The sequence below is a fragment of the Heterocephalus glaber genome, unplaced genomic scaffold (assembly GCF_053883595.1).
Source record: "Heterocephalus glaber isolate CG9 unplaced genomic scaffold, H.glaber_assembly_v1.0 deba00000943, whole genome shotgun sequence".
In the NCBI taxonomy this organism is placed as follows: Eukaryota; Metazoa; Chordata; class Mammalia; order Rodentia; family Bathyergidae; genus Heterocephalus; species Heterocephalus glaber.
Window position 1 is genome coordinate 1013482 of NW_028258175.1, and position 12766 is coordinate 1026247.

The 12766-nt window shown below is 57.9% G+C and overlaps 1 protein-coding gene across 4 annotated transcripts; it reads left to right on the top strand.

Annotated features, from left to right (window-relative positions):
* Nucleotides 1–2413: 2413 nt before the first annotated feature.
* Znf629 (zinc finger protein 629) lies at nucleotides 2414–10703 on the top strand. 4 transcript variants are annotated; one of them, XM_087208802.1, is made up of 3 exons: nucleotides 2414–2589; nucleotides 4811–4917; nucleotides 5057–10703. In XM_087208802.1, the coding sequence occupies exons 2-3, from the start codon at nucleotides 4845–4847 to the stop codon at nucleotides 7591–7593; spliced, it is 2610 nt and encodes an 869-aa protein (XP_087064928.1). In that variant the 5' UTR covers nucleotides 2414–2589; nucleotides 4811–4844; the 3' UTR covers nucleotides 7594–10703. The 4 variants fall into 4 exon arrangements, with proteins under 4 accessions (XP_087064928.1, XP_087064929.1, XP_087064931.1 ...); XM_087208803.1 differs by lacking the exon at nucleotides 2414–2589 and adding an exon at nucleotides 2711–2789; XM_087208805.1 differs by lacking the exon at nucleotides 2414–2589 and adding an exon at nucleotides 2825–3221.
* The last annotated feature ends 2063 nt before the right edge of the window (nucleotides 10704–12766 follow it).

Sequence of the window (12766 nt, forward strand, 5' to 3'; positions counted from 1 at the left end):
GAGCACCTTTTCACGTGCTGCTGGATATCTGTACATCTTCTCTGGAGAAAAGCCCATTCAGAGCACAGCCCTGGATACCCCGAGGGTTCCTGGAGGAGGGCTTGGCCAATCAGGGGTGCTGTGCCCTTCCCCACCCCTCTCCAACTCCAGAGAGTGCTGGAGGGAGAACAGGGACCTTTAGTCCCGGACACCCCTGAGCCCATCTGAGCGGCAGAGTCTTGCTTTGTTTGGAGCCTTGTGAGTCCGGTCAGTGAGGCTGGGTGTTAGTCTAGCGCAGTCACCAGTAAGCTTTTTGCAACTGGCTTATCCTCTCTATCCTTGGGATGATAGTACCATTGGTGTCATGAGTGGTCACTGAGGTCCAAGGAGATGTTATACACAGATACCTGGAGCAGCCTTGGCCACAATGATTACTCAGTAGAGTAACTATTAGAGAAAACACCACTCTTATGGCTTACTCTGAACTTGGGGACACAGCCCAGGAGGTGCAGGATCACTGCCTATACTTAAATGGGTGTGGGGGCATCAGTAGTGAAGGTCACCAGGCAGGATGGTGCACAGCTGCAGCCCCAGCTCTGGGAGGCTGAGGCAGAAGGATCCAAAGTTTGAGCCCAATCTGGGCAACTGAGCAATTTAGCAAGATAAAAAAGATTAAAAAGGGGCTGGTGATGTAGCTTAGCATGAAGTCCCTTGGGTTCAATCCCCAGTACCACACACACACATACAAAAAGTGAAGAGCATTCATTTCATGAAGCCCCTCTCATCCTGAGGGCTGAGGTCACTACAGGAGCAACACAGACTGGGACACCATGGAAAGAGGCCAACCCTCTAAAGGAGGAAGCTGCTGTCTAGCAACGGCCAGTTTTTGACATGTGAACTCTTTTTTTTGGTTTTGTTTTGGTTTTTGGGTTTTTTTGGTTTTTTGGTACGGGGATCAAACTCGGGTCCTTGCGCCTTTGAGGCAGAAAGCAGAACCACTAAGCTAAATCCTGGACCCTTTTTTTTTTTTTTAAGCTGGGGTCTCAATAGTATGTTCCCCAGTCTAGCCTCAAAACTCCTGGGCTCAACTGATCCTCCTGCCTCAGCCTTGTAAATAGCTGGGATGTAGGCACATGCCACTGTGTCCACTTTTATGTACTGAATTTTAAGTATGGCAGTTAATTCAGTTAGAACACCAAGCAAACAAAAACTGTGTAGGCAAATAAAACTCTTCTGTGAGCCTTCAGGGTGCAGCTTGCCTGTAGCCTCCCCACCCCTGGGCCAGTCGGGCTTCTGCAGCCTGCAGGTACTAGACAGAGACAAAGCCCCTGACCTTGTGTGCACCCCGGGGCAGGCAGAGATGGCAGGTGGGAGAGGAGGCCCAAGGGCACAGGGAGCCGAAGACCAGCTGGAGCAAAGGGGACAGTGCTGGGAAGCAGCGGAGCCAGGTCTCACCCAGCAGACCCCTTTCCCTGACTCAGGTCCAGGTGCCAGCTAAAGGAAATGCCGTCTTTCACCATTTCTGACTCTCTGGTTTTCCACAACCTAGACAGACACTGCGGTTCCTCTGTGTCTGTAACACATGCACACACAGGCGCACACGCGCGAGCGCACACACGCACTTCTCGATTCTTATTCAGCTCTCTTATTCAGTCTCCCCACCCCTGTCTTCAACAGAGTGTGGCTGTAAGCACGTTGCCGGCCACTCACACGTTGGTTTCCTCGCCTGTAAAACGAGGTTAATATGCAGCCCCACCTCACCGGGCCACGGTGAGGAGAAAATGACATCGAGCCTCCTAACTGGGACCCGGGCCAGCCCAGCCTCGGGGTTTTGAAGGTTTCTTAAGCTGTGAGCTGAGTGCACCTTGAGCCGCTGGTGACCGGCTTCCCCCTTCTTGTCCAGGGCAACTCACTGGCTTCTCTCCTGCACCCCGAGATCAGTTTCCTCCTAAGAGCAGCTAACTTCGGAAGAGGTGCAAAGAGCAGGTGGCCATAAATCCTCCATGGCCCTGCGCCCTCTCCGCCCCAATTCCTGTCCCAGGACTTACTTCATTTTAGTCTGCAGCAGGCTGCCCCTCGGCTCCGCCCTGCCAGCTTCAGCCCCGGGAACCCCATCCCCATCCCCGGGGAATCCAAACAAAGGCCGGCCCCAGGGGACCGGAGCCGCCAAATCTGAGAGGGGTGAGCTGGTGAGGCTGACGGAGCCCCTTTGAGATAGGAAACAGCCAGACATGCGAGACCCCCGGTGGCCCCGGGTCCCCAGCATGCGCGTCTTGCCAGCTTCGCTGGAGACAGGGCGAAGGGGGCGTCGTCTCAGCCACCTCCCGGCTCCGGCCCTCCGCCCCCGTCCCTCCCCAGGCTGTGGGAGGCGAAGGGTTAAATCCCATAGAGCTGATGCTCCGACTCCAGGCTAGAGGGGCCCGGGAAGCTGGGGTCACTTCCTGCTCCGTCCCAGTCACCCTGAACTGGTCCCCGGGTCCTCAGCCTGGAATCACCCTGGAGAAGGACCCCGGAGTCCCGGGCACCCGGCCCGCCCCCCGAGGCGGGGGACTCGCGGGGTGAAGCCCCCGGGGCTGGACTCTGCCCGCTGGCTCTCCAGCCCCCAGAGCCGTAAGTCGGGGCGTGCGGGTCCCCGGGGGTGGCCTGGAGGGCCCGGGGCGCCGCGGCGGGAACAATGGGGGGGGCGCGGGCCGAGGATTCTGGGAGGAGCGGGGTCCGCGGGAGGGGCGCGGGGGCTGCCGGGAAGGGCCGGGCGCCGGGCGGGGCTGCGGGCGCGGGGCTCGGCCCTGGGCCGGGGCCGGGCGCGGAGCGTGAGTGGGGTCTGGCGGGCGAGGGCGCCGGCGCGGGAGTGGGAGTGGGAGTGGGGGTGGGGGGTGCTCCCCCGCCGCCTCCCGTCAGGGTCACCCTGGCCGCTCCACCCGGCTCCGGGAGGCCCGCTCCCCTTCGCTCCCTCCGCCGGCGTCTCGAGGTCCAGGCCGGTGTTCTGGGGCCTAGGCTGGCCCCAAGGACTGTGCCTCCTTAGTCTTGCCGATTCCGTGTCAGCCTTGGCTTTAACCCTTTCCCTTCTATTCTGGACCACTGAGTTTGCATTTCCCAGATAATCGGGGTGCAGAAGAGCTTACCTGTCAACAGCAAACACAGCAGGGCACCCTTGGCACCCTTCGTCCTTCCGGGCCAGGCAGGGGCCCTGCTTAGGCCTCCCCAGAGATACAGGGGAATTCTCAGACCTACCAGCTGCAGAGGTGAAGAAATTCATTCACTTCGTGAACTCTAACTTCGCTCTCTCCTACTGCTCTTTGGCAGGCTTCAGCTAGCTCTGCTCCACCTTGGTCACCTCTCAGCTGCCTCCCCTGAGTCCCCGCCATGTCTCCTTTGCACCAAGTTCCTGCTGCCCCCAGGCCCCTCCCTGGGATTCCCTTTTGGGTGGAAATGTGGGAAGCCCTTGGCTCCTGTGGCCCTGTTCCCTCATTCTGGGATCAGCTCACCATGGTGAGACTGACAATTGGCTGTGTTTTCTCCCGGGGGGTCACTCTGAATCCCAGCTCCTTTGCTCCCATCCCTGCACAAACGAATCTTTAAAGGCACTGAACCAAAGTTTCCCAGGAACAAAGAGCATCATTCATTCATTCAACTCTCAGCCATTCAACAAAATGTTTCCTGAGCACCTTCTATATGCTAGTCACTGTGCTAGGCCTATGGTACAGCATGAACAAAATGAACAAAAGGAGCAGAGACGGCCCAGACAGGACTGGAAATGGAAGGCTTAGAAGCACAAGGCCATCTGGAGCTCCCAGACACAGATCGCCAAGCCTAGGCACAGGGTCCAATGCCTCCTTTTATAGCCAAAGAAACTCTCGGTCCCAGGAATTTCTCCAGCCCATTCTCATGGCCAGCAGGATCTGCCTGAGCTTTCCTGACCACTGGCCTCCTGCCAGCAGCCCACAAGTATGAGTCTCACGTGACTCCCAAGGTCACCTCATGCTCTTGCTGACAGGGGCCAGCCTGCATCTGTGGGCTTAGTTCTGCCACTTCCCAGGCTGGGACTTGGAGAAGTCTCTGCCACCCCAATTTACTAATCTGTAAAATGGACAACCTGACTTCCGTGTGTCCTCATCGGGTTACGGGAGGGCAGAATGAGAGACAGGAGCACACCTGGCAGGCACGCTATCCCTGCAGGTGTTTTCTTCACACCTGTCTTCCATTTTCCTTGGTTTTGCCCCCCCCCAGGCTCCTGCAGAAGCCCCCACCCTTAAACCACGACCCCCACCTCAGCCCACCCCACCCTGCCAGGCTGACCCGCTTTCTGTTCTCAGATAATGGAAAAGAATCCTGGTCCTTCTGAAGAGCTCTCCTCCCCTCTTGGAAAGTGGGTTTTTTTTTTTTCTTTTAACTCTTTGTCAGCCTCAGTTCTCTCTAGGGCTCATAGGGGTAAAAGTTTATTGGTCTCAATTAGCTGCCCCATTAAGAAGGAAAATTTGAGTTTAATGAGCTTCCTCTGATTTGCAAAATAACAGGTTTCCCAGCCTCTGGGCATCAGAGGTGTAAGGTGAGAACATCTCTCTCTGTGGGTGTCGGATGCTGCTTCAGCCCCCAGCGGAGTTCAAAGGGTTGTGACTACGAGTTTTTAATTGCTCTCTTGAGTTCACCTGCGTACTGAGTTGTGCTCTAAGATCTGGAGCAGGAATCAGGCCTGCAGGGAGGAAGGGGCCACAGTGAGGCTCCGCCCAGAGAAAGGAGGCAGGACATGAAGTTCACGTGAACAGGAACAGGAGGAGGGGAGGCTCGGGAGCAGAGAGAGCAGCTTCCATTGTGTGCCCCCTCTCCCTCCCAGGGCCCCTGGATCCTTCCTGGTCCTGTGCTCCGGGATGGAGCCTGAAACGGCGCTGTGGGGTCCGGACCTGCAGGGTCCTGAAGAGACCGCAGACGATGCTCACGGAGGTGAGGGGACAGGAAGGGACTCTGGTCCCCACAAGACAGTGGTCCCAGCTCGGGGGGCCCAGACTCCGGGGAAACGGGTGGGGGACAGGCCCCATGTTCTGAAAGGAGATGGGGCTGGAGACTCCCTTTCTGTCTGTAGGTGCCGAGAGTGAGGACGAACCAGAGAGCCCTCAGCAGGAGAGTTCTGGGGAGGAGGTCATCTTGGGAGACCCAGCTCAGAGTCCAGAGTCCAAGGACATACAGGAGACGCCCCCCGAGAGCCCCTCCCAGGACTCCTCAGCCTCTCAGGACCCCCCACTGGGTCCCTCCAACCCCTCAGACCGCCAGACCCCTCTGGATCCTGAAGCCCCTGAGGTGGTCCCTGCGCCGTCTGACTGGACCAAGGCCTGTGAGGCCAGCTGGCAGTGGGGGACCCTCCCCACCTGGAACAGCCCCCCAGTGGTCCCTCCCAATGAGCCCAGCCTGCGGGAACTGGTGCAGGGTCGCCCCGCAGGGGCCGAGAAGCCCTACATCTGCAACGAATGTGGCAAGAGCTTCAGCCAGTGGTCCAAGCTGCTGCGACATCAGCGCATCCACACAGGCGAGCGGCCCAACACCTGCTCGGAGTGCGGCAAGAGCTTCACCCAGAGCTCACACCTGGTGCAGCACCTGCGCACGCACACGGGCGAGAAGCCCTACAAGTGCCCCGACTGCGGCAAGTGCTTCAGCTGGAGCTCCAACCTGGTGCAGCACCAGCGCACGCACACGGGCGAGAAGCCCTACAAGTGCACGGAGTGTGAAAAGGCCTTCACCCAGAGCACCAACCTCATCAAGCACCAGCGCTCGCACACGGGCGAGAAGCCCTACAAGTGCGGCGAGTGCCGGCGCGCCTTCTACCGCAGCTCCGACCTCATCCAGCACCAGGCCACGCACACGGGCGAGAAGCCCTACAAGTGCCCGCAATGCGGCAAGCGTTTTGGCCAGAACCACAACCTCCTCAAGCACCAGAAGATCCACGCCGGCGAGAAGCCCTACCGCTGCACAGAGTGCGGCAAGAGCTTCATCCAGAGCTCGGAGCTGACCCAGCACCAGCGCACACACACGGGCGAGAAGCCCTACGAGTGCCTCGAGTGCGGCAAGAGCTTCGGCCACAGCTCCACGCTCATCAAGCACCAGCGCACGCACCTGCGCGAGGACCCCTTCAAGTGCCCGGTGTGCGGCAAGACCTTCACCCTGAGCGCCACCCTGCTGCGGCACCAGCGCACGCACACGGGCGAGCGGCCCTACAAGTGCCCGGAGTGTGGCAAGAGCTTCAGCGTCAGCTCCAACCTCATCAACCACCAGCGCATCCACCGCGGCGAGCGGCCCTACATCTGCGCCGATTGCGGCAAGAGCTTCATCATGAGCTCCACGCTCATCCGCCACCAGCGCATCCACACGGGCGAGAAGCCCTACAAGTGCTCCGACTGCGGCAAGAGCTTCATCCGCAGCTCGCACCTCATCCAGCACCGCCGCACACACACCGGCGAGAAGCCCTACAAGTGCCCGGAGTGCGGCAAGAGCTTCAGCCAGAGCTCCAACCTCATCACGCACGTGCGCACGCACATGGACGAGAACCTGTTTGTGTGCTCCGACTGCGGCAAGGCCTTCCTGGAGGCGCACGAGCTGGAGCAGCACCGGGCGGTCCACGAGCGGGGCAAGACCCCCGCCCGAAGAGCTCAGGGGGACTCCATGCTGGGGCGCGGGGACTCCGCCCTGCTGACCCCGCCGCCCGGAGCCAAACCCCACAAGTGTCTGGTCTGCGGCAAGGGCTTCAACGACGAGGGCATCTTCATACAGCATCAGAGGGTGCACATCGGAGAAAACCCCTACCGGAACGCGGACGCGCACGCCCCACGCCCGGCCACCAAGCCGCCTCAGCTCCGGCCGACAAGGCTCCCCTTCCGAGGGAACTCCTATCCGGGCTCTGCGGAGGGCAAAGCTGACCATCCAGGCCAGTCCCTCAAAGTGCCAGAGGGTCAGGAGGGCTTTGGCCCAAGGCCAGGGCCGCCCTCGTCCAAGTCCTACATTTGCTCCCACTGTGGAGAAAGCTTCCTGGATTGCGCTGTGCTTCTCCAACATCAGCTTACCCATGGCAATGAAAAGCCTTTTCCCTTTCCCAATTACAGGACTGGTGTAGGGGAAGGGGCAGGGGCAGGGGCAGGGGCAGGGCCCAGTCCCTTCCTAAGTGGGAAACCCTTTAAATGCCCCGAGTGCAAGAAAAGCTTTGGTCTCAGCTCTGAGCTGCTGCTGCACCAGAAAGTCCACGCAGGCAGGAAACCCCAGAAGGGCTCTGAGCTGGGGAAGGGCTCTTCTGCCCTTCTGGAGCACCTCAGGAGCCCTCTGGGGGCCAGACCCTACAGCTGCTCCGACTGCGGGGCCTCCTTCCCCGACCGGCCGGCCCTGGTTCGGCACCAGGAAACACACACCCGAGAAAAGTCCCCTAGATCTAAGGACCCCCTGCCAGAGCCAGCTACCCTGTCTACAAGCCAGAAAGGTGGGGGAGAGGGAGCAGGGAGCAGCGGCCACAGGGAAGGGGAAAGCCCCAAAAGGCTCTCAGAGGACAAGCCCTATTTGTGTGCTGAGTGTGGAGACAGCTTCACAGAAATCACAGCCTTCTTTCTCCATAGGAGCTGCCACCCCAGCATCTCCCCGTGAAAGGGTCTGGAGCCCAGGGACCTCTCTCCTGAGAGGAACACTGGAGCCCCCCAAAATCATGTGGGAAAAGGAGGACAACCTTTTCAGAGTGTAGAAAAGTGGAAGAGAATGAACCCTGGGAAAAACAGTGTTTTTACATCAGTCATGAGAAACCCTACACAGTTATTGATGGGAATCACTTATAAGACAGTAGAAAAAACTGTTGGGTTAGAAACCCTATATATAGGACAAAAAAAAAAAGCCCTTTAAGTTTGTAGCAGAAAAACCCTATAAACCATAGTGGATAAAAGCTCTATTAATTGTAGGAAGAGGTCCCAGTAAGTCTCTAGGCAACCCCATAACACTATCAAAATCCTTGTGGAACTCCTTATCAATTTCTAGAGGGTCAGGAAGGGCAGGGAATACAACATGGCCTTGAATTAGGAGGGCATCCCTTGAAAGCTGTGGGAAACGCACCAGCACGCCTGCCCCGAAGTGCCCTCTCTGCATGAGGGTGGGAGGGAGGCTTCTCCCAGCAGCCATGGACAGTTACACTGAGGAAAGTCTCAGCTGAAGAATAGTGTGGGAATAGGTGGAACTGGAAAAGGAAGAAAACAGGAGGAAAAAAAGTGATGAGGCACTTTTGAACCCACAGAGAAAAGAGACTGGGAAGACCAAAAGTTCAGCTTGCTGCATGGGGGGTTCCTGGGCAAGAGGTCAATCGTAGAATTGTACGTGTGTGAGGGAAGAGCCCCATGGAACCATTACCACCAAGACCCAAGGATGAGGAAGGAAAAAATTATGTCAAACCTTTTAAAGGCTGAAGTTTGGGGTGGATTTTTTTAAAATACTTTTTGAGTGTAAGAATACTGAGAAGCCACCACAAAAATGAGGGGGATTTCCATTAGATTTGCTTGGAAGGAAGCAGACCAAGGTCGGGAAACTGTTCCAGTGGAACCCAGCAAACTCCAGGCCAGTTTCTCCTCTTGCCGGGAGCTTGTTAAACTGCAAGCACAAGCAGACCCCAGCTCAGGCCACCAGGCAGGACCCCTCTTTTTCCCGGCCCACCTGGAGACGTCTACTCCCAAAGGCCTCCAGAATCAGAAGGGGCCTCTGCCACATTCTCAGGTCTTACGGTCAGGTTTTTTCCTAAAATCTAACGGCCAACAGTCTTGCTGCAGTGGCAGCCCATTTCCTCAAATTTTGTCCTCAGTGAAGAGGGAGAACCGCTGCTAGTCAACCTCCAAAGAATAAATCCCTTCAGAGACTCCAGGCTTGTGTGTGGTTGTCCTCCCTAGACTTCTCTGAGAGAGCCACCTATGCGTTCTCTGTGGCGATGGCGAGATGACAGAAAGTGTGGATCAGCCAGCAACCTGCTTTTGACCTCAGCCTGCCCTGTGAGCTGGGCCACAGGTCCCTGAAGAGGCCACAGAAGCTCAGCCACTGTCCTCTCCTGATATCGGAAGTCTCAGGGGGAATGAGCAGCCTGACTTTGGCCTTGGGAAGGGACAGATCCCACATTCCACTCCTTACCCAGAAGCCTTCGGGGGAAATGGAAGGATGGGAGATCCTCTCCCGCCAGGCCTGTCGCCTCTCCTCACCCGACACAGGCACACCTTTCATAAATAGCCAGACCTGCTCACGTGAGGGGCTGTGCACTGAGAGGAAGTTACTCTAACATGGCTGAAGAGAGAAAACTCTTGAGAAAATCATCTGCCACCAGGATCCCCCTAGCCCTGGAGACCCTGAAAGGTGGAGAGGACTCTGCTCACAGCTGGGTGGGAAAGAAAAGGAAGTGCTCCTTGAGCCCATGCTAGCACCAGCGACACCGCCCTGAAGTAAGACTCAGACGCCAGGTGCGGCGGCCCTTCAGGAGTTGTGTGTGGAGAGAAGGGTGGCCTGGATCCCTGCAAAGCCACGGGACAGACCTTGAATTCCATTGCCTGGAAGCTCAAAAGGTGAAAACTTCACCCTTCACCTATCCTGCCCCCAAAGGGATAACCAGCCCTCAGATTTCACTGAGGGAGAAATGTACAGGCCTGCTGGGGAGAGGAAAATGCAGGTCACTTATGGTTGTGGGGCAAGCCTGGTTAACATCCTCCTAGACCCCACCCACCCAAGTGCCAGGAGAGTGCCACTGAGAGGGAAGAGCCTGGCTGCGAATCTCCAGTGACAGAAATGTCAGCAAAGGGCACGTCCCTTTAAGGCAAGGAGGAGATCAGTCCTCCTGGTCTAAGCTGATTTGTCTCCTCGAAGGTGGCAGCAGAAACTAAGATGTAGAGGCAAACCCCTGCGACAGGAGAAGCAGGTTCCCTCAGATACAAGTCTGAGAATCTGCGCCCAGAAGGGTGCTGGGGAGCAGCATTGGGGCTCAGGGGGGAGTGGTCAGTAGAGTGAGGACTGGGGTGTAGCATACGTAGTAGGGTGCTCGCATGTGGGGGTCGGGTGCAGGCTGAATCTTGCTCTGGTACTGAATGGATGTGGTGGGCATGACCAGTGGGGCCCCAGCTTCTGCGAGGGAAAGGGGCAGGCAGAGACCTCTGGGTGTGGCCTCTGTTCTCTTGCCCACCTCCCCAAAATCCTTTAGGCAGCTGCCTCCCTACGAGCCAGCTATATCTTGGGAGGGACAGGCAAGGAGCAGCGTTCAGAGCTCCTCTGACCAGGTCAGGCAAAGGCCCAGAGGTCGAGGCACCTGGCCACCAGGACCAAGCGTGGAAGGTATAACACAATCGAAACCTCGTCCTACTCCACACCAGCCCAGAGCCCGCCCAGGTGAAGGAGCCTGACAGCCAGGGATGAGGAGTCACTGGTGAAACAGAGGGGAGGGAAGAAAAGGAGCTTAGCTTAGGGTGACACTTGAAACTGCTGCGGCTATGGTCAGTTGGGAAGTCGGAAGAACTGGGCATAAATCCTGAAGGGGGGTGGGCTTGAAACCATCACAACCAAGAGCTGGGGTTCCATGACCCCTGCCCTGAGGTGAACACTCCCAGACTCCTTTGCCCCGTAAGGCCCGCTCACCTGACTTGTCCCCATGGTGTGAAAAGGCCCCACTTGTGAGTGTTGTGTGTCGATAATAGTGTTGTGTCACTGGTGGTCATGTTGATTAGTTGAGAATAAAGGGAATAAGATTTCCCAGGTGTTTTTATCTTCTCTGAGAGCCAGGGCCCACCCTTTTCCAGGGGCCCCCACCATCATGTCCAGGACCTGCCTGGGATAAACTGACAGCTTTATGAAATTTTAAAACCTAAACCCTACAAGGATGGGGAGCAACCTGATGAGCTGGTAGCAGAGCCAAACAGTTCTTGTCAGTGCCTGGCTTTGACCCCAGCACAATGGGTAACTGGCAGGGCCAGCTGAAGCCCAGCTGTGCAGCCCCAGGGAGCCAGAAGGAGGCCTCTGGCTAATCATCCACACCTTCCCAAGGGTCCACAGCACCTAGGATGTGTTCCAGAAACTGGCAGCTGCCTCTCCCATTTCCTCTGGGTCCTGAGCCTCCCAGCCCCTGGGCTGTGTGGAGCACTGACTGATCATCTCATTCCTGGGGTCAGCCCACTGGCTCCAACTCTGGGGGAAGACGAAAGCCCAGGGAAACACAGCCCCTTGCCCACCCTCTTCTCCCCATGGTAGGGCCTGCCTGGGCCTGGCCTGGGCTCTGCTCTATCTGGGGCAGCTCCAAGGAATCCCCGATACCCAGCCTGCTTCAGTGCTGCATTTCCTGAGCCTGCTGTGGTCCCTGAGCAGCTGCCCAAGGGCAGCACTTGCGCCAGCCTGTTGCCTGCCTCTGTCTTCCTCCTAGGGGACTTTGGCCCTAGGCAGGAAGGTGATTCTCTGACCCAGACCCCAGGACAGGCTGTCTCTCCATTCCTTTCCCTGCCCAGAAAGTGGCAGGGGGTGCAGGGCAGTGGGAGGAGGTGCTTGCCTTTCATAAAGAGGAAAGGAAGGAAGGTTTTTCCACATCCCCTGGGCTTCAAGCCCTGGGAGCACTGAGGTGTGTCAGTACAGTGCTAAAGGGGTCTTTGGCAAAGTCAGGGAACTAGAGGGAGAGAGCAGAAGTCGGTGAGTCTGGCTCACACACAGCAAGGGAGGTGATGGTGCTTGCCACGGCAGAGCCAGGGCACTCAGAGGAAGTGACCTGGAGGATGGCAGCCGCAGGGACTGGGAATCCTGTGTGCAGAGGCCCAGAGTGGCCGGGGTGGGGCGGGGCACAGATGGTGAGGTGGTTAAGGTAAGGTAAAAAAGGCTGGAGAAAGGGTGTCTTGTTTGAGAAGCTTCGGGAAGACGTGCCATTGGGGGCTGAGCGCGACACGACCCCCACCCTATGAAAAGTAATTTTCAGGGTCCGGATTCTGGGATTGGGTCTCAGCAGCTTCGCTATAGCCATGGCATGGATAAACGTAGTAAGGGAGAGTGGCAAAGTAGAAAGGAGAGAGTCTAGTTTAGGGATAGAGGGATAGAACCAGCAGAAGGGCCTGCACGTGAGAAACTGGGAAGTGTGGCCCCGCAGGACCCGACGGAGTCCTGGCCGTGGCCCCTGCCAAACGCCCCACTCGCCAGTCATTAGCTCTAGTTCGGGGTGAAAAAGGCAGGTCCCTCACTGAAGCAATCTCCTCACCCGCAGAGGTCAGCCAAGGTCAGAGCTGGCCAGGGTACCATAGCCAGCGGCTCCTGTAGCTCCTGGGGGTTACAAGTGGCCAAAGGTGGGCAGAGGCCTGACTGCCACTGAGACAGGATCCTGCGGGCAAGGGGCGGGTTCGTGGTAAGCCACGGTCTACTGAGAGATGCTTTTGTCTGCGCCGCCGAATCCAGGCTTGCTCCCCGCACGGAGACCCTGGGACCTCTACCCCAAGCGCTTAGGCTTGAACTTGAGAAAGCGGTTGGAGCCCCGCCCTCCGAGATGGAGACTGGCCTTTAGGGAAGACTCCGCGGGAGACGTGCAGTTACTTGCGTTTACTTAAGCACCCCATTCCAGGTGGCGCCCGAGAAAGGATCGTGCTGGCGGAGGACGGGCTGAGACCCGCGCCGGGCACAGAGCTCCTCTCAGACAAGGGTCATCGCCCCGGCGCAGGGGGCTGCGCCTCTGTGATGCGATCCTGCTCCCCCAGCCTCGCCGCTGCCGCGCCCCGTCCGCGAACAGCTCCTCGGCGGCCCGATGTCCTCCCCCGTTGTGGCCCGGGCCCGCGCCTCCGTCTCCAGC

Bases quoted from the DNA above. Each gene is read 5' to 3' on its own strand.
- Znf629 (XM_087208801.1), top strand. From the start codon at position 4,296: ATGGAAAAGAATCCTGGTCCTTCTGAAGAGCTCTCCTCCCCTCTTGGA. The intron at 4,346-4,810 runs GTGGGTTTTTTT...TCTCCCTCCCAG, and splicing joins CTCTCCTCCCCTCTTGGAAA to GGCCCCTGGATCCTTCCTGG. The intron at 4,918-5,056 runs GTGAGGGGACAG...TTCTGTCTGTAG, and splicing joins CGCAGACGATGCTCACGGAG to GTGCCGAGAGTGAGGACGAA.